General features: G+C 37.1%; 2 protein-coding genes across 4 annotated transcripts in view; both read left to right on the top strand.

The window, feature by feature from the left end:
• The window catches only part of LOC308417122 (cytochrome P450 2C29-like), a gene marked incomplete at both ends in the record, with an annotated part of 36,536 nt that extends 33,392 nt beyond the window's left edge, over positions 1 to 3,144 (top strand). For all 3 annotated transcript variants that reach the window (XM_080912247.1, XM_080912248.1, XM_080912246.1), the window contains 2 exons: positions 1,804 to 1,945; positions 2,963 to 3,144. In XM_080912247.1, the coding sequence (XP_080768373.1) occupies positions 1,804 to 1,945; positions 2,963 to 3,144 (324 nt within the window). The remainder of the gene's footprint in view (positions 1 to 1,803; positions 1,946 to 2,962) is intronic.
• A 17,070-nt stretch (positions 3,145 to 20,214) lies between these two features.
• On the top strand, positions 20,215 to 21,909 carry LOC308417119 (E3 ubiquitin-protein ligase ZFP91-like; the record flags this gene model as incomplete). The annotated part of the gene is given in 5 exon segments (XM_080912235.1): positions 20,215 to 20,640; positions 20,644 to 21,070; positions 21,073 to 21,215; positions 21,217 to 21,252; positions 21,256 to 21,909. Coding segments are annotated over 5 exon segments (1,686 nt in total).
• Between the last annotated feature and the right edge of the window lie 4,078 nt (positions 21,910 to 25,987).

Below are 25,987 nucleotides of genomic sequence, written 5' to 3'. Positions count from 1 at the left end.
CTATGAGTTCTATAGTAAGAAATCGCAGTACATACTCTTTTCTTCCTCAAAGCTGTTAGAATTTTGATATTAAAATGGAGTTGTCTGCTTAAAGCTTATTTGAAAATGTTTCCTGATATGATTATATTTTTATTATTTAATTTTTGTGGTTAAATCCACGACAATGAAAAACTTCTGATTGAGTATGTAATAATACAGATAGCACATGAAAAATGTCAAATTTTCATAATGATAACACCATTCAGAAAGAGTTCAATGCTATTTCCTGGACAATCTCTTATGTCTCAATAGTTAGGGTAAAATGACACTAGTAGTGTTCCAGTCACCAATTTCATGTGGAGATGATGGAACTAAATTGCCAGGTGGCAATGTGTCTTCTTGTGTAGTGCCAGGTGTTAGGTACCAGTTTTCACTCTTGAGCCAAATAATGTTTTCTTGAGATATTGTTTTCACTTTTTACAGTGAAGATTGATTGCTAATATTCAAAACATTTATGAACTTTATTTATAAAAATCATATATATATATATATGCCAATTTTAAAAGCATTTTACATTAAACTAAATTTTTGTCAGTACATAATTTTTAAAGGCTTGATAGTATGCATTGAAATCTGACTATTTACAATGTGCATGAATTACATGTAAAACAAAATGTCACATGGAAAGAGTGAAAGTTTTCTTGGTGTGTAAAGATTAAACATAATGATACACTTATTTTTTTCTAAGAAGGACTGAGTCTAACACTTTTGGTGTTTCTATTTCTTTTGAGCTTCACGTGGTCTGTGAGTTGTTTCTTGAATATTCAGAGCTTTCTGGAGCTAGTATCCAATTATCCGTGAGGCATATTATGTCTGCTCTTTTGTGACTGGGTTACCTAACTCAAGATGATATTCTCTAGATGCATCCATTTTCCTAGGAATTTCATAAAGCCATTGTTTCTCATAGCTGAGTATACTTCATTGTGTAAATATACCACAATTTCTATATCCATTCATATTCTGAAGGACATTTCGGTTCTTTCCAGATTCTGATTATTTTGAATGAGCCTGATATGAATGCTCTCAGAATGGGGTACACTAGGCCTTAAATCAGCAATAAATCAGAAGGTCAAATCTTTTCTTTTTATATTTATGTCTTTAGACCCATCTAACTGGCAAATAGAATAAAAGAAAAGATAAGAATGACTTATCTCCAGATAGATTTCGTGAGTTAGGAGTCTAGTATTAGGCTAGTGTTGCATCAGCTAAACTTAACACCCTTCATACTGCTGTTGGTTCATGATATGATTCTAAATATGATAGCATACCTGTACTCAGGCACCTAGCCCTGCCTTTACATTTCTACCATATAAATACAGAAATTGATGGATGAATAAGTAGATGTTGTACATGAGGGAAACGTGTAGTATTTGTACTTCCATATGCTTCCTAATATGCTCAATGAATGAACTATATTATTTAGAACACTTGATGAATTATTTCTTTTGAAATCAATTTATTTGAGGAGTATAGAGACAAATGTAATGAGGTAGAATAGTCAATGATAAGATAAGTAAGAGTCTAATCTGTAGAAAGAGGAAAGAAATTCAGAAATTTTATTTCAAGAACTCATGTGCAATGTCACTAAAAGGCACTGGCCGCAGACTTCTTCCTATGCCTCTCCATAGTGTGTATATTGAAATGACACTTCTGTTTTTTGTACTTATAAACTTCTAAATAGCAGATGGTGAATAAAATTATTTTCCTACATACTTCAGCTCTAGGAATTTTTATAACTTGGTTTCCTTTTGTGTGTTGTTCCAGGGAACAACAGTAATAACATCACTGACATCAGTGCTGCATGACAGTAAGGAGTTCCCCAACCCAGAGACGTTTGACCCTGGACACTTTCTAGATGCCAATGGAGACTTTAAGAAAAGTGACTACTTCATGCCTTTCTCGACAGGTAATAGAGACTCATTTCCATGGTTTCAGTGACATGAAAACCTGTGGAGACTTAACAGTGGCTCTGAATTGTGGGTAAAGTTGCAGTTTAACCATCATCAGCAGCATGCTTACCCACTTCTTAGTGTTAATCCTAGAATACAAACTTCATTTACACTTTACTCTCTCACAATAGAAATGATGAAATACATCAGAATTTAAATTCATGTTTCCTTTGCTGTGTCTCTCACCTTCATGCACAGTTTGGCAATAACAAGTCTCAAAAATATAGAAAATCATCACCAGAGTGCCTCAAGGACACTTGGTAATTACATGAATGAATACTACTTGTTACACTGCCAATGGACAGGACAATGAGAAAATCTCTCAGATTTCTGGATTATTGAGAATATATTAGAAAATATCTTGCTGAAACCTTAATTTTTACAAAATATATGAGCATTTTAATAATTGGCTTTTTAATTGTTTCACATGGATATTAGAGAACTATAAGAAAAAACTACATATCAATAAGGAAGCATTACATCAGGACATTTCTATGTGGTCTGAATCCTGAAAAATGAAAGATCATTATTGTGTGAGGGAGACATTGTATTTGTGCCAGGATGTCCTGCAATGATCGCTGAGAACCCTGACCTTCTTTGTTCAATCTGAGAGTAATGGATATTGAGTATAAATTTGCAGTGTATGGACTAACTTTGGATATGTATCTTTTTTCTTTGTGTATGATTTTGATAGTAAACACATAATCTTTCTTCTTGAGTCTTCCAGGTAGTTTTATTAGAAATGTGAACAGCCACAATTTGTTAACATGTATTATGAACAAATGTAATTCTCAAGATTATATGTTATCTAGAAAACAAATTTGTTCTGTTTAACTGTTGAGTTGTCCTTTCAGCTAGCCAGTCATCTAACCACATATACAATGACTCACCATTCATTCATCAAATTGTGTGTCATACAGTGTTTTGCAAATTTAAGAAGAAAAAATCGTAATCTTTTTTACCATTTTTTGTAGGAAAACGGATTTGTGCTGGAGAGAACCTGGCCCGCATGGAGTTGTTTCTATTACTGACAACCATTTTACAGAACTTTAAAGTGAAATCTCTTGTTCACCCAAAAGACATTGATACAACCCCAGTGGTGAATGGACTTGCCTCTGTGCCACCCACTTACGAGCTTTCCTTCATTCCTCTCTAAAGAGATCAGACTTTTTGGGCTCTGTGGCATTATATTCTGCAATCCCCTTCTCATCTGCATTCACCTCCTTCCCTCTAGTCTCCATCCTGGCTCAGAGAACCCTCTTTTCTCAAGATCCTGCAATCACATGCAGTTTCCAGATGTTTAGTAGAAATTCCCTTTTACTTTCTCCTTTAAATAACAGTTGTATGATCCCTTGTGTTTATGTGTATCTATTCCTAATTTGAAATAAAGCTTCACCTTAAAATAATAATTACAATAAAATAATTCCTAGACTTTTTGCATATTTTCAGTAATAATTATACTTGATTTGTATACTTGTTCTCAGATTTGCTTACAAGTTTGGTAAGAAAATATTATCCTAACACATCTTTCTGGTTCACATCAAAAGAAGCATAGAAAGTGCAATGGGAGTTGATAGTTATGAATATTGTTTGCTAAAGTTCTATTGTGCAAACATGAAAAACTGGATACAATCTCTACTCTAGCACACACACACATGTATATATATATATATATATATATATATATATATATATATATATATACATATATATATATATATATCAATTTAAATTATATATATGTATGTATGTATATTAGACATTGTATTTATCAAAAATTATAAGGAAGGATACTTTATACCCATCATAAAATCGAGCAAAATGAATTCTCAGTTCTGAACATATTCACTCCAAATGCAAGGGCACCCACATTCGTAAAAGAAACTTTATTAAGCTCAAAGCACACATTGAACCTAACACAATAATAGTGATAGGCTTTTACACACCACTTTCAGTAAAGAACAGATCATGGAAACAGAAACTAAAAAAGGACATAGTAGAAAATAACAGAAATTATGAACCAAGTGGATGTAGAACATATATACAGAACATTTTGTCCTAAAACAAAAGAACATACATTCTTATCAGCATTTCATTGTACCTTCACCTAAATTGATTATATAGTTGGTCACATAAGAGGCCTAAATAGATGTAAGGAGATTGAAATATTCCTATGAATCTTATCAGATCACCATGTACTAAGGCTGATCTTTAGTAACAACAACAACAGAAAGCCCACATACACATGGAAACTGAATAAATCTACTCAATGATAATTTGGTCAAGGAAAAAAAATGATTGACAAAAATGCAGGTAGGTTTGAAGACTCCTGTAAAAAAGAGAGCTCAAGCCTCCTCATTTTCTTTATTGCTTCTTTTAACTTCTGTTTCTTCCTTCTTTTCTGGGTTCTCAATAGAGGGTCTTTGGTGGAAAGGTAGAATGAGTCTCTCTGGAATCCAGATTTGGATTTCTGTATTCTGTTGAATATCACATGCATACCATCTTCCCAAGGTGATAATACATCTGGCCCTTTTCATACGCCTGTCAAAAGATCTTTCCACATACTAAGGAGTAAGAGTTTGTTGTAGAGGAACCCAATTCGTTTGCATGTGAGTAAACTCTTTGTCATCTGTATTCAAACGATTAATAGTAAATGAAGCCTGGCTTAACAATTGATGAGGTTTTAATCTTTGAAGTTGTATTTTAAAATTTTGATGAATCCTTTCTATGATAGCCTGACCCTGGGGTTGTATGGAGTTCCAATTGTGTGTTCTATACCTCACTGAATGCAAAACTTTGCAAAATCTCAAGAAGTATAAGTTGGAGCATGATCAATTATAATACTCTTGGAACACCTAATGAGGATAAGCATATGGTAAGATGCTGTGTGACATCTTTCACAACCTCACTCATTCATGCAGAGGCCATATCCACATAAGAATAAGTATCTACAGTAACATGAACATAGGCCAACTTTCCAAATTTTGGGGTATGAATTACATTTATTTGCCAAAATGAACTTAAGACCTTTTGGATTAACTCCCATTTTTTAATGGATGATATATACCAGGACAATGTTTACAGTCCTTCACAATCTGCCTAGGATGTTCTCTTGTTAGATTAAAAACCTTCTCAAGACCAATGCATTCTGATGATATAACGCATGATATTCTAATGCTTGTTTAGCCAGTCTAGAAATCAAGGGTTGCTTTGTTAATAAATCTACTGCAACATTTCCTAAAGCCAATGGACCTGGCAGGCTAGTATGTCCTCTAATATGTGGTATATTTTTTTTTCTTTTTCTTGATTGAATCATATTTTGAAATTGAAGAAAGTGTGATTTTATGTATGAACTTGCAGCTATAAGAGCTGTCTCTGTATCAGGAAACAAAAGAACCACATATTTTGAATTGTATAAAGGTTAAACACTTCAGATATATATTCAAGGACAGTAATAAATGCAATACTTCCTGCTTGCTCTGCAGAAATTTCTTTTGCTCTTCTAATAATCACAGGTCTATATTTTATAGAAATAGCTGAAGTTCCATTGAATGACACATCTGTAAATAGCAAAAGAGCATTGAAAATAGGTTCCAACTCTATTTTAAAAGAAAAAAATATCTAATATTTCCCATAAAATGAGCTACTGCAATTCCCCAATCATCCGCAATTTGAAGTAAACACTCCATTTGTTCCTTATTATAGGGAATTATGATTTCTGCATTTCTTTGTCAAATAATTCTCTTGATCTCAACCTTCCTTTAATAATTAATTGGCTACAACTGAAATGATAAGAAGACACTATTTTTATTTGAGCATTAGGGAGATAAATCCATCCTAATATACATTCTTGTCACAGAAATGCAGTAGAGGTATAGAATGTTTTAAGTAAATTAAGAAACCATGTTTTTAGATAATTTATTTGCTTTAATTTGCATTTTAATCTTTTGTTCTGTCAATTCTAATTGTTCTAATGCTCCTTTTGTAAGCTGTCTTTCAGATTTGGATTCAGGGTCTCCTTAAGAATTTCAAATAAAAGATGCAGTTGTCCTGTGGTAATCTTTAAGTAAGATCTAATCCAATTAATATTTCCCAAGAATTTCTGAAAATCATTATGTGTTTTTATTTTACCAATCCTAAGTTGAAATTTTTAGATATGATATATCCATTATGAATAGTACTTTCCAAATAGATTATTGGTTTATCATTTTGGATTTTATCTGGAGTGATAATAAGTTGAGGTTGAGTCAATACCTCAATAATATTTTTCAAAATTAATTCAGTTAAAGCATTTTTCTGCTATTAAAATATCATCTATATAAAGCGGTATAAACGTCTCTTTATATTTAACCCTAATAGATCTTTAAACCTGATCCACAAATTTCTGACAATTAGTGGGACTATATTTTATACCTTGGGGGAGAAGATTCTATTGATACCTGTTGAAAATTAAGACAAGGAACGGTGAAGGCAAACCTCTGTGTTTCTTCTTGTTGTAGTTTCACTATGAAAAAACAAACCTTTAAATGCATAACTATAAGATAATAATTCTCTGGAACAGTCACTGGGGATGGAAGTCCTGGCTGTAAAGCCCCCATATCATGAATTGTCTTATTAACAGCCCTAAGATCTTGTAAAAGTCTCCACTTATTTGATTTCTTCTTTATAACAAAAACAGGCATATTCCATGGATTACTAGATTCTTCAATATGTCCTAATGGAGGCTGTTCTTCTACCAATTGTTTCATATTCTGTATCTTTTTCTTGAGTTAGGGGGCATGGATTTAGCCAAAAAGGCTCACCTATGATACATGAAATTTTATCTGCTATCAACTCATAAGTGATCCCTATAAAAATGCTGATCATTCCATATTTTTCTGTGGTTAATTTTGCTTTCTTTTTCCACAAGGTATCTTTTACTCATAAGGAAAATGGCAAAGAAAAACAAATATAAGTTTGAAAAGTACCCACTTTGCCTTCACATCCCAATGTTACAATCTTTGAACCTTGAACTGCATTAGAAGCTATACCAAATCGCACTCAAGTAGAGGTGGTATAAAGTATAGGACATGTCCCATGCCAGTCCTTTACTGCAATGCAGGTTCTTTCTGCTCCTGTGTCCAATAATCCTGATTATTTTCCCTCTACTCTTATCATTTGTAAAGGTCTTTGTTCAGTAATTTCCTGAGTCCAAGCTGCCACTTCTATGAAGCCAAACCCACTTTTTCCAAGTAGTTTGTTTTAGTTTTAATTGGGTAGTTAGATGTATATAAAGAAGTAGTATTATCTAAGCTACCCATTGATTATTATGGAATTATGTTGTTTCTTTTCTTTGTAAAGCCTCAAACCTTGGTTTCATTTATGTATTTATTTATTTATTTACTTACTTACTTTCTTACTTAATTACTTAATTATTTTGGTAAAATTTGCTACAATTTATAATGTCTTTGCTAAAAGTACTTAATGCAGTGTGTTTGGGTAACACAATCTGTGACTTTCCCACCAATTACAGCAGTCATGTCTAAGTAATCTTCAAATAGAGGAGATCCGGGAACTTATAATTTTGAAAATGTTGCCACATCCAATTTGTCAAGTTTTGTTTTCTAATCTCCACTTTGGAAGAGTTCTTATAAATGAAGCTCTGGGGTTTTCTATTTCAGGCATCCTACTCAGCAGTCCTGGTGACTTGTGATAATACTTCTTCTCTCTTTATCAAGTCTGGGCTTGTGCTAGTGGCCAAGTCAGCCTGGTAGTTGCGGAGAACTTAATTTCTCCAATTTAAAGGAAGGTGCTGCCTCTCTGGACGGGTTACCTGAAAGAAACAGATTTCCTTAGACAGATCATCTGTGTATGTGTTCCTCTGTCATAATGAAGTTCTCTCCTCTTACTGATGCCAGAAAATAATATCCTTTGCTTCATTTACACCTGGAGCCATGGGTCTCTCCACAAGAACTCTTTGGGTGGTGTTCTAGCCCCTGGGAGCTGTGGTGGTTTTTGTTAGTTAATAATCTTGTTTTTCTCATGCGGTTGCAAACACTTTCAGCTCCTTCAATCCTTTTTCTAATTCCTTCATTGGTGTCCCTGTATTCAGTCACATGTTTAGCTGCAAGAATCATTCTCTGATTCAGTATGGTTCTGGCAGGGCCTGTCAGAAGGATTCCATAAAAAGTTCCTGGTGGTAAACACTCTTCAGTATCAGGAGTAGTGTGTTGGTTTAGTGGCTACATATGAGATGAATCATCATATGAGGTTGTCTCTGAAAGAACTTTTCTCCATTGACCACTCTTCTATTTGTCCCGTTATTTCCTCCAGTGAGTGTTTTGTTCTCCCTTCTAAGAAGGACTGATGCATTGATTTCCTGGCTTTTCTTCTCTTTAAGTTATACTCGCAGAAGAGGTATAGGTGGGTCATCAGGTCCTATGTCCAATTGTATGAGGAACTTCCAGACTCACTTCTAGAGAATTTGTACCAGCTTGCAACCTCACCAACAATGGAAGAGAGTTACTCATTCTCCACATCCTTGCCAGCATCTGCTATCATCTGAATTTTGATCTTAGCCATTCTGCCTCCTGTGAACTGGAGACTCTGGGTTGTTTTAATTTGCATTTCTCTGATGACTAGGGATGTTGAACATTTCTTTTGTTGCTTCTAAGCCATTCACTATTCCTCTATTGAGAATTTATTGTCTAACTCTGTACCCCATTTTAATAGGATTATTTGATTCTCTAGATTCTAACATCTTTGTATAGATTAGATAATTGCCCTCTATCAGATGAAGGATTGGTAAAGATCTTTTGCCAATTGGTTGGTTGCCATTTTATCCCTTTGACAGAGTCCTTTGCCTTATAAAACATTTGGAATTTCATGAGGTCCCATCTGTTTTTTCTTGATCATACAACATACACCATTGATGTTCTTTTTAGAAAAATTTCCATTCTGCCTATTTATTCTCAGCTCATCCCTGCATTCTGTTCTATTATTTTCAGTGGACCTGGTTTTACATGAAGGTCTTTGATCCACTTGGACTTGAGCTTTGTCCAAAATGGTAAAAAAGGTTTGATTTGAATTCCTCTGCATTCTGACTGCCAGTTGAACCAAGCCATTTGTTGAAGAGGCTGTCTTTTTTTTTCTATTGGATGTTTATGTTCCTTTGTCAAAGTGACCTTAGGTGTGTGGGCTAATTTCTGGGTCTTCAATTCTATTCTATTGACCTACAGGCCTGCCTTTGTACCAATATCATGCAGTTCTTACCACAAGTGATATGTAAAAACTTTGAGATCAGAAATGGTGAGTTACCCTGAAGTTTTTTTTTTTAATTGAAAATTGTTTTTCCTATCCTGAATTTTTTATTATTACAAATAACTGTGAAAAGAGACTGTGTGAAACTCAAGAAAAAAAGAAAAGAAAACAAAAAAACAAAACATTATGCTCAATCCTTACACACCAAGAAAACATTGACTAATTCCAGGTTACATCCTGTTTTACATGTACTTTTTGCTCATTGTAACTAGTAAGACCTTAATGCAGAGTATCAAACGTTAAAAAAAGAAAAAGAAAAAAAAGCCAAGCACTGACAAAAATGTATTTGTATATATTTATGCAAAAATGTTTAAAATTTTTTTCTTTTATCTTTGTTTTTTAAAATAAAGTTTAAAAACTTCTCTTTCTAACTCTATAAAAAATTGAGTTTGTATTTTGATGAGAATTGCATTGAATTTGTAGATTGCTTTAGGAAAGATGGCCATTTTTACTATGCTGATCCTTCCAATCCATGAGCATGGGAGATTTTTCCAACTTCTGAGGTCTTCTTCAATTTCTTTTCTCAGAGACTTGAAGTTCTTGTCCTACAGATCATTCACTTGCATGGTTAATGTCACCCCAAGTTATTTTATATTCTTTTCTTATTATTGTGAAGGGTATCACCTGGCTAATTTCTTTCTCAGCTTGTTTATTCCTTGAATAGAGGAAGGCTACTAATTTGGCCGAGTTAGTTTTATATCCAGCCACTATGCTTCAGTTGTTTATTAGTTCTCTGGTGGAATTTTCAGGTCACTTAAGTATATTATCATATCATCTGAAAAACTGATATTTTGTTTTCTTCCTTTCCAATATGTTTCCTTTGACCTCTTTTTGCTGTCTGATTGCTCTTGCTAGTACTTCCAGTATAATACTGAATAGATAGGGAGAGAGTGGGTATCATTGTCTAGATTGTGATTCTAATGGGATTGCTTCAAGAATTACATCATTAAGTTTGATGTTCGCTACTGTTTGCTGTATATTACTTTAATTATGTTTAAGTGTGAGCCTTGAATTCTTAATATTTCCAAGACTTTTAATATGAAGGGGTGTTGAATTCTATCAGATGCTTTCTCATAATTTAAAGAGATGGTCATGTGATTATTTTTCATTGATTTTTATATAGTAGATAATGTTGATAGAATTTTATATATTCAACAATTCCTGCAACCCTAGGATAAAGCCTAACTGATCATAATGAATGATCATTTTGACATGTGGTTTAGGACTGAGCTCTGAGGTTGATTACTTCCTCTTGTATTCTCCTTCTTGGTGGTATCTGCTTATTTTTTATCTAGAGCCTCCAGATGTGCTGTCAAGTTATTAGTGTATGCTCTCTACCGTTTCATTTTAGAGGTACTCAGAGCTATGTGTTTTCTTCTTAGCACTGCTTTAATTGTATCCCATAAGTTTCTGTATGTTGTGCCTTCATTTTCATTAAATTCTAAAAATGCTTTGATTTCTTTCTTTATTTTTTCCTTGACTAAAATATCATTGAGTAGAGCATTGTACACTTTCCTTGTGTTTTTGGGTTTTCTGTTGTTTTTGTTGTTATTGAAGACCAGCCATAATACATAATAATTTGTTAGGACACATGGGATTATTTCCATGTTCTTTTATTTGTTGAGACCCATTTTGTGACTATTTGGTCAATTTTGTAGTAAGTGTTGTGAGGTGATGAGAAAAAGTTATATTCTTTTGTTTTAGGATAAAATGTTTTATAGTTGTCTGTTAAATTCATTTGGTACATAATTTCTGTTATTTTCACTCTGTCTCTGTTCATTTTCTGCTTCCATGATTTGTACATAGATGAGAGTGGGGTGTTGAAGTCTGCCATTTTTATTGTGTATGTTTAAATATATTTTTGAGTTTAGTTGAGTTGCTTTTATGATTGTGAGTTATCTTGTATTTGAGGCATAGATATTCATCCTGGGAGATTTAACGTTTGATGAGTAAAAAGTCTATTTTAGTCAATATTAGGATGGCTACTCCAGCTTGTTTCTTAATGCCATTTGCTTGGAATTTTTTTCCAATATTTTACTCTAAGGTACTACTTGTCTTTGATGCTGAGATAAGTTTTTTGTGTTCATCAAAATTCTGGGTTGTGTTTATGTATCCAGTCTAATAGTCTATGCCTTTATATTGGGGAATTGAGTTCAATGATGTTAAGAGATATTAAGAAATAATTATTATTTTTCCTGGTTTTTGGTTGATAGAGGTAGAATTATGTTTGTGTGCATTTTTTTGGTATTATTCGAAGAGGATTATTTTCTTGCTTTCCTAGGGTGTAGTTTGCCTCCTTGTTCTGAGGGCTTTGTAAGAGTGCTTTTATGGACAGATATTGTGTAAATTTGGTCTTGTCGTAGAATAGATTGATTTCTCCATCTAGAGTAAATGAGAAATTTCTGGCTATATTAACCAGGGCTGGCATGTGTCTCCAATTCAGGTCTTTATGGATCTTCTACCTTCCCTGGTTTCTGTTGAGAATTCTGGTGCAATTCTTACCAGTCTGCCTTTATGTGTTACTTGTCCATTTCCCTGTACTGCTTTTAGTAAACTTTCTTGGATTTGAACATTTGGTGTTTTGACTATTATGTTTTGGGAGGAATTTCTTTCCTGGTCCAAACTATTTGGAGTTTTGTAGGTTGTTTTGCATGCTTATGGTTATCACATTTTTAAGTTAGGAAAGTTTTCTACTATAATTTTTTGAAGATATTTAATGATCCCTTCAGTTGGAAGCCTTCAATTTCTTCTACACCTATTAACCTCAGGTTTGATCTTCTCATTGTGTCCTGAATTTCCAGGATTTTGGGGGTTTATGAGCTTTTCAATTTTCTCCAAATGTTGTATCAATGCCTTCTATGTTATCTTCTGCCCCTTAAATTCTTTCTTCCATCTCTTGTATTACTTTGTGATGCTTGCATCTATGTGACTCCTGGCCTCTTTCCTACATTTTCTATCTCCAGGTTTGTCTTTCTTTGTGTTTTCTTTATTGTTTCCATTTCTGATTTTAGATCCTGGATGTTTTTGTTTAGTTTCTTCATCTGTTTGCTTGCTTTTTTTGTGTGTGTGAGTGTTTGTGTGTGTGTGTGTGTGTGTGTGTGTGTGTGTGTGTGTGTGTGTGTGTGTGTGTTTCTAAAGGCCTGTACTTATTTATTTGTGTTCTGTATTTCCTTAAGGGAGTTATTCATGTACTTCTCTAGGCCCTCTATAATCAGCATGAGGCATGATTTTAAGTCCAAATCTTGTTTTTCTGGTGTGTTTGGCATATATACTGCTTGATGTGATGAGAGAGCTGGGTTCTGATGTTGCAAGGTAATCTTAGTTTCTGTTGCTTAGATACTTGAGCTTGCCTCTTGATAACTTCTTTTCTTTGATGTTATTTGTTCTTGTTGTCTCTGAATGGAGGTTGTCTTTCCTGTGTTTCTGTGGGCCATGGGCTCCAGAGGAAGATTGGTCCTGGGTGTCCACCTCTCTATGGGCAGTCTCTAAGTTCCAAAAGTGATGGGCAGGCTCTAGCTCTGGGTGCAGACGGAGGCCAGAAGGGCATAGACTCAAGCAGTAGCATTAAACCTGTTCCCTAAGAGTTCCAGAGGTCTCTCCCAGATAATCAGTGGAGAGGCAGTGTCGGTTCACCAATGGGCTCAGTAAGGATAGTGCTTCTATGTCTCCTCTGGGTGCATAGTTTTCTGCTTAGAGGCTACAAGTCCTGAGGCAGTGTGCCTGATCTGTCTGTGGCTCTGGGCTCAGGTAGAGGCTGAACCAATTTGATTCCAGATGTACTGCAAACCCTGCATTCTGAGAGTTCCCGAAGGTCTCTCCTTAGATGATCAGTGGAGAGACAGTGTGGGCTCAACCATTGGCTCAGTAGGAAGAGCATTCCCTCCTGTCTGGGTGCTCAGTTCTCTTGGAAGGTGGCAAGTCCTGAAGGCCGTCATATTGTTCATTTAATGGTCTGATCATTATTTTTACCTCTTTCTGGAAGCTTGAATCAATTTCTCCAGGAAATAATTTAAATTTTTTCTTATAATTTGATATTCTTCTGATTTTAATACCAATGGTGCCAGGTAATTTTTTTTTTTACTTCTGTATCTCTAATTTCATTCCCTCAAAAAGAGAGAGTATATAATCTTTATCTACTGCAAATCTAACCTTGAACTTTCTGGTATTGCCCTAGGTAAATGTAAAATATTGAAGTTGGGGGCCAGAGAATTCAGTTTCCTTTTACCTTTCCTGTCTCTTTACTCTTATGTTTTTGTTGCTGTTGTTTTAGGGCAAAGAACATGATCTTCACACTGTTTTTTACTCTCCTCACCTTTCCGAGGGTTTCCATCCTTATGAAACTTGGATTTACATCAATTTCTCCAATGCTTTTTCTTTCTACCCATAGAACATAATTTCAGAGGATGTTTTTTCTTATCTTTAATCCTTGAGGTCTGCTCTTCACTTTTACACTCATGGTTCATATGTCCTGGCTTACCACAATAAAAGCATAAGCCTTTTTTTTCTTTCTATTTTTTCAAGTTCTAAACATAGACGTATAAAGACATATAAATATTGCCCTTACATCACAGCAGCATAGGTCATACCCTAAAGAACTGCTAGTGAGGTGTCTATACATGATTTGACATAGCCTTGCAGAGCCTCTCTTTTTCTGATTAGTCTAATTAGTTCCTGGCAGAGAGTATCGACATTTTTCCATTCAAGTTGTTTTACTAGCTTGTACTAACCATCAGAGGGAGGAACCATCCTGGCTAATCCTTCTTGCAATCAATCTAGCAATGAAATTTTATATGGTTCTTTTTTTGTTTAATTCCTGCTAATCCAGTTGTCTTACCACCAGCAGGATGCCTTTTCCAAGCAGCTACAGCTATCTTGTATTCTTCTTCCAGTACTTCTTGTTTTAGACCTACTTGTGCTTTAGGGGAGGCCTAGCCCTCTGTACCCAAGAGCATTGACATCCTAGGTTTATTCATTTTTATTTTGCAGGCATAATTTTTAATCTTGACTACCCTCATATTAAGTCCTCCATACTACAAAGATTCCTGGGTTAATAGTGGACTTTGTAGTCTAATGCCAATCATAACAAGTTATCCACATGCTGCCTAAAATTTCCATAATCTGCAAAGTGTGTGGAGTTCATCCTAATGCTCTTAACAGAATGTGCAGTTCTTTAAGAGTTTTCAGAGGAAGAGGTTTTCAATGGGATGTTGCTCCCTCCAGAACATTTACTGTAAGACAAAAAATCCAAATCACCCTTTTGCCTAGATTCTCTTACATCTCCTAAAAATCTCCTATTAATTGGTACTTTCTTTTAAACTTGGCTGGATTTGTTTTGAAAGGAGGAGAAACAGTAGCCAAAGCAAAAATGTCCTCATCTATTTCTATTTCTGTCCTAGGAGAATTTTTATCATAAAAATGATTCCTTCCTTCAATATCATCATACTCCTCGGCTTCATTATACAGTTCTTAATGTTTCTCATCACTTTGCCAATCATCCCTTGGCTGTACCATGAGAAAGTTAGCTGCAGATGAGAAACCACTATATGACTTAGTTTCTGTCCTCAGCGGAGCTACCTCTGAAGGCACTTGTTTTTCAAAAATACTATTTCTGGTTTTACAAAAAGAAGGTCTTTGATTTGTACCCATAATGTAAATGCTTGAACACATATCTGTTAGGAACATGGCTTTGATAAAACTTCCTCATCTCTTATTGTACCCTTTTCCCATTTTCTACAAACAGGCTTTCTTCCTCTGGGAAATCATGGACTGACATAAGTACAAAGTCATAAATATGTGTCCATGCTTCTTTGAGGTTTTCACACCACTTCTTTCTAAGAAATAACGAGATACTGTCCGTAACAGGCCTCTGTTTTTAGACTGTGAATGCCGCATGATCCTTACCATTCTCTCATCTTAACTTGATGTGTCTCTATCAAGAAGTCTGCAGTGTTCTGACAAGGTCCTATCCTTACCTGAAAAATATTGTGTTAAGAAAAGAAGAGAGAAAGCTGACCTGCCTCAAAGCCTGTCCTTGGGCACTAACTTCCTTGGACTACCCCAGCCAGATATGGATTTCCCTGGGACATGGGTTTTAGAAGACTAGTATGGTAAAGATTCACCTGTGAAAAACAGAAGCAAATACAGAGTCAGTTTGAGTGTATTTTGCTTATTTCAAACAGGATTTTATGCAAGATAAACAGGTATTACAATTCTAAAAGATGTGTCCATGGAAGCAGCTAAAAGAATAACTTTCATAATCATCTAGAGTAAGAAAATACAAAATCATTCAGGTATTACAATTTTTAAAAATTGAGTTTCAAAGAATCAGTTACGAATGAAACAGATAACATGAAGGGTTCAAATGCATTCTTAATATCTAAAGAGATGATCATGTGTTTTTTCTTTGATTTTGTTTATACACTGGATTACATTGATAGATTTCTGTATACTGAAACATACTTGCAACTCCGAGATGAAGTCTACTTTATTATGAGGAAATATTGTTCATATGTGTCTTGATTTGGTTTGCAAGATTTTATTCAGTATTTTTGAATCAATGTTCATGATGGAAGTTGGTCTAAAGTTCTCTATTTTTCTAAGGTCTAGGTGTGGATTAGTAATGAGCTTAATTGTGAAATAGAAGAATGAGTTTGGTAGTATTCCTTCTGTTTTTATTTTGTGGAATAATGTGGACAGTATTGGGATTAGGTCTTCTATGAATTTCTGATAGAATTTTGCACTAAACCTATCTGGTCTTTTATTTGGTTGGGAGGCTTTTGATGGTTGCTTCTATTTCTTTAGAGGATATAGGGTGGTTTCTAAAATTTACATGTTCCTGATTTAACTTTGATAGTTGGTATGTGTCTAGAAAATTGTCCATTTACTCTAAACTTTCCAGTTTTCTTTAGTATAGTCTTTGTAGTAGGATCTGATTATTTTTTTTTAATTTTCTCAGTTTCTGTTGTATTGTATCCTCCTTTCTTTTCTGATTTTCTTAATTTTGATACTCTCTATGTTGTCTCCCATTAGTCTGGTTAATGGTTTATCCATCTTGTTGATTTTCTCAAAGAACCAGCTCTTGGTTTTGTTGATTCTTTCTATAGTTCTTTGTATTTAAATTTGGTTGACTTCAGCTCTGAATTTGTTAATTTCCTGTAATCTCTTCCTCTTGGGTGTATCTGCTTCTTTTGGTTCTAGAGCTTTCTAGTGTGTCATCAAGCTGTTAGTGTATGCTCTCTCCAGTTTCTTTTTGGAGGTTTTCAGAGCTATGAGTTTTTCTCTTAGCACTAATTTTATTGTATCCCATAAGTTTGGGTATGGTGTGACTTTATTTTTGATAATTCTAAAATATGTTTGATTTCTTTCTTTATTTCTTCCTTGACAAAGTTATCATTGTGTAGAGCATTGTTCATCTTCTATGTGTATGTAAGCTCTTTTTTGTTTTTGTTAAAAACTTGTAATGATCAAAAATTCAAGGTTCATACTTAAACATAGTAAAGCAATATACAGCAAACTAGTAGCCTACATCAAACTAAATGGTGAGAAATTGAAGCATTCCCACTGAAATCAAGACTAGACAAGACTGCCCACTCTTTCCCTACCTTTTCAATATAGTAGTAAAAGTACTAGCCAGAGCAATCAGATAGGGAATAAAAAGTACATAGTGATACAATTGAAAGGAAAAATTCAAATATCACTATTTGCACACAATATGATAGTATAATTAAGTGATCCCTGAAAATTCCACAATAAAATGTTTACAACTGCTAAGCAACTTCAACAACGTGGCTGGATATAAAATTATCTCAGCCAAATCAGAAGCCTTCCTCCACTCAGAAAATAAACAAACTGATAAAGAAATTAGCCATGTGACACCCTTCACAATAGTCACAAAAAATGTGAAATACCTTGAGGTGACCTTATGCAAGCAAGTAAATGATCTGTAAAACAAGAAATTCAAGTTTCTGAAGAAGGAAATTGAAGAACTCAGAAGGTGAAAAGTTCTCATGTGCTCATTGATTGGAAGGATCATCATAGTAAAAATGGCAATCTTGCATAAAAGTTCTACAGGTTCAATGCAATCCCTATTAAAATACCAACCCAATTCTTCATAGAGTTAGAAATAGCAACTTGCAAGTTGATTTTTAGTAATAAAAGACTGAGAATAGCAAAAAATCCTTCTCAACAATAAAAGAATTTCCTGGAACTCACCACCCTTGACCTCAAGGTGTATTACAAATCACTTGTGAAAAAACCACATGACATTAGTACAGAGACAGGCATATAGATCAGTAGAATAGAATTAAAGACTCAGAAATAAACACACACATCTAAGGTCACTTATCTTTCACAAAGAAAGAGAAACATTCAATAGAAAGAAAAAAAAATAACCTCTTCAAAAAATGGTCCTTGTTCAATGGGCAGTCAGGTTGCAAAGGAATGCAAATCAATCCTTTAATATCTTCCTGGACAAAGATCATATCCAGCTGGATAAAACCCAAGTAGTAATAGAACAGAATGTGGTAAAGAGGTTAGAACACATAGGCACAGAAGAAAATTTTCTGGACAGAACATCAGTGCCTTATGCTGTAAGAGAAAGAATCATCAAATGAGGCCTCATAAAATTGAAAAACCTCTGTAAGGCAAAAGGATAAAATGGAAACCAACATATTGGGAAAAGACCTTTACCAATTCTACATCTGATAGAGGTCTAGTGTCCAATATATACAAAGAACACAAAAAGGTAGACTCTAGAGAATGAAATTATTCTATTAAACATGGAGTATAGAGCTAAATAAAGAATTCTCAACTGAGGAGTAATGAATGGCTGAGAATTACCTAATGAAAAGCTCAACATCACTAGTAATCATGGAAATGCAAATCAAAACAACTCTGAGATTCAAACTCACACCAGTCAGGATGGCTAAGATCAAAAACTCAGGTGACTGCAGATTCTGATAAGTATGTGGAGAAAGAGTAATACTTCTCTACTATTGGTGGGATTGTAAGATTGTACAAACACTCTAGAAATCAGCCTGGAATTTCTTCAGAAAACTGGACATAGTACTAACCGAGTACTCAGCTATACCATTTATGGGCATATACCCAAAAGAAACTCCAACACCTAACATGAATACAGGTTCCACCATGTTCATAGTAGCCTTATATATGATAGCAAGAAGCTTTTAGAACCTAGATGTCCTTCAACAGAGGAATTGTGGTACATATATACAGTGGAGTTCTACTCATCTTTTAAAACCAATGACTTCATTTATTTCCTAGGCAAACAAATGGAATTTGATGCTATCACTCAGAGTGAGATAACCCAATTACAAAAAAATCACTTATGGTATATATTCACTGATAAGCAGATACTAGCCCAAAAAGCTTGGAATACACAAGAAACAATTCTCAGAACTTATGAAGCTCCAAGGGAAGGAAGGCCAGAAGGTGAATGCCTCAAACCTTCTTAGAAGGGAGAACAAAATGCTTAATCTCAGAAATAAAGGGACAAATAGATATGCAGGGATCTGACAAAAGATCTTTTAGAGACTGCCTCATTTGGGATTCCACCCCATATGCAGGCACTAAACCGGAACACTCTTGATAATGCCAAGTAGTGATTACTGTCAGGAACCTGATATACATGCATCCTCAGAGGCTCTGTTAGAGCCATGCTGATACAGATGTGGATGCTCAAAGAGAACCATCAGACTGAACAGGAGGAACCCAATGAAGGAACTAGAGAAAGCACTGAAAGGGCTGAAAGTGGCTGCAACCCCATGAGAATAACAATATGATCAACTAACCAAAACCACCATGGCTCCCAGGGACTAAAACACCAACCAGTCTTTCACATGGGGAGACTCATGGCTCCAGTTGCATATGTAGCAGAGAATAGCATTCTCTGGCATCAATCTGAGCAGAGGCCTTTTGTCCAGGATAGTCTTGCTTTCCTAGTATAGGGGAATGTTAAAATGGGAGAGAGAGAGAGAGAGAGAGAGAGAGAGAGAGAGAGAGAGAGAGAGAGAGAGAATTCATTGAGGAAATAAGAGGGAGAGGGGGAAAGGGATTTGGGGATGAAGATAACATCTGAAATGCAAATGCAGAGAATAACCATAAAAATGTTTTTTAAAGAAATACAAATGAAACAGATAACATCATTATCACTTAACAGAACAAAGTACAAAAAAAATCACTTATACTTGATGGCAAACTTTGAGGAACAGGTTTGAAAGGTCTACAGGGGTACTTGGTTATGACCCCTAGGTCCTTAACAAGTTAGTAAATTTCCATGAGTAATCCTTATCTAACATCTAGCTTCTGTCGTATAAAAACCCCTGAAGTTCAATTTTAAAGTGTACTTATAAACAAACCTTTTTATACCAAAATGTCAGAGCCCACCTCAATAACACACACCTAGCCACAATAGTTTATATATTGTTGGGAGGGTTTTCTTCAAAGTACTATTATGGAATTATGTAAATGATTATGAAAAAAGTGTTGGATATCTTGGAGAAAAGGTCATGTGCAGTGACCCCATCTCAAAAGGTTGATTCTCATATAATTTTTTCAATTGAAATCTTAGCCCAGGCTAAAAGGAGCATCTTATAAATATAGAAAAGAAATATAAGAAGATAAAGCAGACACACTGCCATGAGAAATATGGCTCAATCTTTTTCTCTGCCATGCTCTTTGCCTGGAAGTTAAAAAAAAAAAAAAAAAAAACTGTAGGCGGTCGCGGGCTTGAGTGGCAGGGGGCGGGTGGGGGGGTGCCCTCGGAATGGGCGGAGGGGCGGGGGGAGAGAGGCGCTCCAGAGTGAGGGAGCGGAATGCTCTGGGAGCGGAAGGGGGCTGGGGGAGCTGGGCCGCGGGCGCCGCTGCCTCCACCGCCTGGGACGCAGGGGTCGGGGAAGGACGAGCCCCGATGATGGGGGAGACTGAGGAGCCGCGATCCCCGGAGCAGCAGGACCAGGAAGGGGGCCCGGTAGCGGCGGCCGACGCGGCTTCAGACGTGCTCCGGCCCGGCGCGGCGGCGGAGGCGAAGCCTGCAGAGACCGCGAACAGCCCCGTGCTGAGGGAAGGTCGGGACCACTGCCGGAGCGCTGCGGCCGCCGCCGCCGCCGCTGTGTCCCGCCGGAGAAAGGCCGAGTATCCCCGCCGGCGGAGGAGCAGCCCCAGCAACAGGCCTCCCGACGGTCCCGGGCATCAGTCCGCGGCCGCGAAGCCCCCGTCTCCTGCTCAGGGCAAGAGTCCGCGACTCCAGTGTATAGAAAAAATAACTGATAAAGATCCCAAGGAAGAGAAAGAAGATGATTCTGTCCTCCCTCAGGAAGTATCCATTACTGCTACTTGACCTAGCTGGAGCTGGAGCAGTAGTAGCAGGACCTCTATCTCTCGCCTTCGAGACCTTGAGAATACTCGGAGCTCTAGGTCCAAGACTGGCTCATTGCAACTTGTCTGCAAGACAGAACCAATTACAGATCAACTTGATTATGACGTTCCAGAAGAACATCAGTCTCCCAGTAGCATTAGTAGTGATGAGGAAGAGGAGGAGGAAGAAATGTTAATCAGTGAAGAGGAAATGCCATTCAAAGATGACCCAAGAGATGAAACTTACAAGCTCCACCTTGAAAGGGAAACCCCAAAGCCACGGAGAAAATCAGAAAAGGTGAAAGAAGAAAAAGAAAAGAAAGAAATTAAAGTGGAAGTAGAAGTAGAGGTGAAAGAAGAAGAGAATGAAATTAGGGAAGATGAGGAGCCTCCTAGGAAGAGAGGGAGAAGGCGAAAGATGACAAAAGTCCACGATTGCCCAAAAGGAGAAAAAAGCCTCCAATCCAATATGTCCGTTGTGAGATGGAAGGATGTGGGACTGTTCTGGCTCATCCTCGCTATTTGCAGCACCACATTAAATACCAGCATTTGCTGGAAAAAAAAAAAAGTATGTCCCCATCCCTCCTGTGGATGACTCTTCAGGCTCCAGAAACAACTTTTGCGTCATGCAAAGCATCATACAGATCAGAGGGATTATATCTGTGAATATTGTGCTCGGGCCTTCAAGAGTTCCCACAATCTGGCAGTACACAGAATGATTCATACGGGCGAGAAGCCATTACAATGTGAGATCTGTGGATTTACTTGTGGACAAAAAGCATCTCTTAATTGGCACATGAAGAAACATGATGCAGACTCCTTCTACCAGTTTTCTTGCAATATTTGTGGCAAAAAATTTGAGAAGAAGGACAGTGTAGAGGCACACAAAGCAAAAAGCCACCCTGAGGTGCTGATTGCAGAAGCTCTGGCAGCCAATGCCGGTGCCCTCATCACCAGCACAAATATCTTGGGCACTAACCCAGAACCCCTGACACAACCTGCAGATGGTCAGGGGCTTCCACTTCTTCCTGAGCCCTTGGGAAACTCAACATCTGGAGAGTGCATACTGCTAGAAGCTGAAGGAATGTCAAAGTCATATTGCAGTGGGACAGAACCGGTAAGCCTTATGGCTGACAGGAAGATCTTTGTGGGAAGTGGCAGCAATAGGGGCACTGAAGGGCTGGTCATGAACTCGGATATACTTGGTGCTACCACAGAGGTTCTGATTGAAGATACTACTGGACCCTAGTGCAAAGGAAGACTTTGGGCACTGGGACAGTGCAGACTTTGTATTTAAAAGATAAAAAGGACAAAAAAAAATTTTAAGCATTTAAAAACCTAGTAAAAAAATAACTGAAGGGCCTGCTCTTTGCATTGTGGATCACAACACACATACACACACAGAGAGAAACAACCCCCATTCCCTGAACTCCCTCTCCTCATCCTTAAAATATTGATGTAGCCTTTACCAGAAAGGTTGATGAAAAATCAACATAATAGGTTCCAGCCAGCAGCAGAGTTCCTGCTCATTGGCAGATCTCCTTTTCCCAACCAATAACTCTAATGTGCTCTGGATCAGCTTTGAACTCATAATAGTATATTACTATCATCTAAATCTTTTCTCCTTTACTACTGCCCTATGGCTCTGGCTTCTCCCCACTGCAACAACCAACACTTAATCCTCAAATATTATATAATTCTATTTCCTAGAAGCTGGCAGTTTAACTTGGCACTTTAGGGCCCCTTGGCAGGATGCTGTTAAAACAGCACACATCTCTCACCCCTCTTCTATTACTCACTGGGTTTGGGGAAGGAAGGATACATGGAACCACCTTTCTCCCTTTCAATGGATCCCAACACCTCAGTTCCCCCCACTCCTGAACCTCCATAATGCTCTTAATGGTGCTCACTTGCTTGGAAGCAGGCTCCCAAGAGAGGGGACTGCCCTTCGTACAGTCTTTCTGGCTGTAAGATAGGGCACTATGTCAGTGAGAAAAGTCCCAGGCTAATGGCAGAAATTTGCACTTTGAACATGTGTGTTTTTGTGTTGTGGAATCTGAGATTCCTTATTTATTAATGGAAAGTCTGATTTTGGAGGGGAGGGTCTTGTTGCTATGTTTTGGGGGGCTGGGAGAGTAGATTATTCTGACATGGGATCCTTCCTACAAGAGGTACTTTGAAGGCAAGGCTTAGAGTTTAAAAAGCACAGCCAGCCTCTAAAATCATAGTTCTCCAGTGGCTTTTAATGAAAGCTGGTCCTCAGCACTAACAAAATCACTACAATAGCCTAGTGCTTTTTTGGAAGCCTTAGGGAAGTTTGATAGGTTTGTGGTAACTAGTGTGCTCTTTGAGATTTTAAGAGCATTGAGATACAAGAGTTTTGAGGGGATGAGGAATGTTGGTCAAAGTCTGAATCACACATAAAAGATTTTCTTCTGTGAATTTATCTTTTCTTGTCTTCACCATTTCTTTGCATAAATTATATATCTCCCTGCTAGCCCCTGTTTTGATTTTGGTTTTTGTTTTGTTAGTGGTCATTCCAGCTCTCAGTGGAAGACCGGACCTTGTCATTTATGAAGGAACAAAATATAAAAGTTCTAGATATTTGGTTAAGAGTAAACTGTCTTATCTCACCTTTAGAAGAGATAAAGCTCCAATAGACAAAAACAAAAGTGAAAAATCTGTACAATAATGTTTTTTGGCTTTCCCCAGAATTATCTATTTTTCTCCGAGTAGAGATTTTAATCTAATGCCTTGTGGATTGCTTATTACTGTCAGTGGGAGCCAAGGATCGTGTTTTTACATGCTTATAAATCTCATAAACACTAAAACCCTAATTCAGCTAATTTTTTTGAAAATCAGAAGTACTGTGTACTTCAGAATCAGCCATTGAAGACTTGGCCAGTTGTTGTCAAAAATACATGATGACTACTGGGAAAAATACCAGTCTGACTGAGAATAAAATAAGGAACAACTTGTTTTTCACAAACACTAAAACTGTAGAGCTTATCAAATATTCTCTGCTAGATTTTTTTCCCCAAAAGGAGAATAACAAAATGTCATCTCTGAAAGACGCTTACTGTACACCCACCTATGTCAGTGGTTGGGAAGCCAAGGAGGAGGGAGGAAGACACCTACAGGAACAATCTTATACACATTGTTTCCTCTAGGGTATTGCAGACTTAGCCATCCCTCCCATGTGAGGGGAGAGAAGGCAGTGAAGACAGGCTTTCCTTTCCCACAGAGTTTGCAGTTGATTTTTGGTACATGGTGTAGATTTGAAAATACTGTAACGGAAAGGCGGCTCGTACAGGCTGAGCAACTGTGACCGGGAACAGATCTTAGGAACTTCTGTTCCCACCCGGAGATGACTTCAGGACGCAGAGCAGAGCCTGGTCCAACTGCCAGCCGGAAAGGCGGCTCGTACAGGCTGAGCAACTGGTGAGTGGGAGACCTAGGCTGCTGGGGAGCAGAGGGATCTCTGCAGAGTGCACATGGAAAAAGCACCCCCTGCCCTGACCTGCCCTGTCCTCCCTGATCCAGTGACCTGGAACAGATCTTAGGAACTTCTGTTCCTACCCGGAGACAACTTCAGGACGCAGAGCGGAGCCTGGCCCACCTGCCAGCCCGAAAGTTGGCTAGGAGAGGCTGAGCATCTGTGACCAGGAACAGATCTTAGGAACGTCTGTTCCCACCGGAGGCGACTTCAGTACGCAGAGCAGAGCCTGGCACAGCTGCCACCCAGAACCTGGGCTGCCGGGGAGTAGAGAGATCTCTGCGGAGTGCACACGGAAAGTGTACCAGGGACACAGACCAGATACAAGGGAAAGGCAAGAACATATCACTGACAACAAAATGGCAAGAAGAAAGAGAAAGAGTATATCCCAAGGAAACCAAGACAATCTAGCAACACCAGAACCCAGCTCTCCGATACTAGCAACCATCGGAATTCCAAACACTCCAGAAAAAGAAGACACAGACCTGAAATCATGCCTCAAGACGCTGATAGAGTTACTTAAACAAGAAAGGGAGGAAAAGCTTTTAAAGAAGAAACAAGAAAAACACTCAAAGAACTTAAAGAACGAGAGGAAAACAGAACCAAAGAAATAAAGGAATGGAAGAGGGAAATTAAAACAGAAATTGACACAATAAAGAAAGCGCTAAAAAAGATAACCCTAGAGTCAGAACACCAAAAAAAGAAATCAGGAGTCACAGAAGCAAGCATTTCCAACAGATTACAAGAGATCAAGGAGAGAATCTCGGGGGCAGAAGACAACATTGCAAACATAGACAAAACAGCCAGAGAAGATGCAAAAAACAAAAAGCTCCTAACCCAAAATGTCCAGAAAGTACAAGAAACAATGAGAAGACCGAACCTAAGGATAATAGGAATAGAAGAGGGAGAAGAGTATCAACTAAGAGGCACAGTAAATATCTTCAACAAAATCATAGAAGAAAACTTCCCTACCCTCAAGAATGAGATGACCACGAGCATACAAGAAGCCTTCAGAACTCCAAATAGGTTGGACCAGAAAAGAAATACCTCCCGACACATAATAGTAAAAACATCAAGTGCCCAAAGTAAAGAAAGAATACTAAAAGCCGTAAGGGAAAAAGGTCAGGTAACATATAAAGGCAGACCAATCAGACTCACACCCGATTTCTCCACAGAGACTATGAAAGCTACAAGAGCCTGGACAGACATCATGCACTCCTTAAGAGAGCACAAGTGCCAGCCCAAGCTGCTATACCCAGCAAAACTATCAATCACCATCGATGGAGAGACAAAGATATTTCAAGACAAATCAAAATTCACACAATATCTGACCACAAACCCAGCACTACAACGAATTATAGGTGGAAAACCCAATACAAGGAGGGAAAATACAGCCTAGTAAAAACAAGAAAACTCATAAACAAGAAAACTAAAAGAAGAAAAAAACACAGACACAACTCAACCCAAAAAAGCAAAAATGGCAGGAAATAAAAACAATTATTCCTTGATATCTATTAACATAAATGGTCTCAACTCCCCAAAAGAGACATAGACTATCAGACTGGATACATAAACAAAATCCAGCCTTTTGCTGCATACAGGAAACTCATCTCAGAGACAGAGACAGACACTATCTCAGAGTAAAAGGGTGGGAAAAAAACTTTCAAGCAAACAGCTCCAAGAAGCAAGCTGGAGTAGCTATTCTAATATCGAATAAAGTAAATTTCCAACCAAAAGTTATCAAAAAAGATAAAGAAGGACACTTTTTACTCATTACCGGAGAAATCTGTCAGGAGGAACTCTCAATCCTTAACATATATGCTCCAAATAA

This window comes from Micromys minutus (assembly GCF_963924665.1).
Source record: "Micromys minutus genome assembly, chromosome: 2".
NCBI lineage: Eukaryota > Metazoa > Chordata > Mammalia > Rodentia > Muridae > Micromys > Micromys minutus.
Note: the sequence above shows the minus strand (reverse complement) of the source record. Positions and strands in the feature narration are given on the sequence as shown.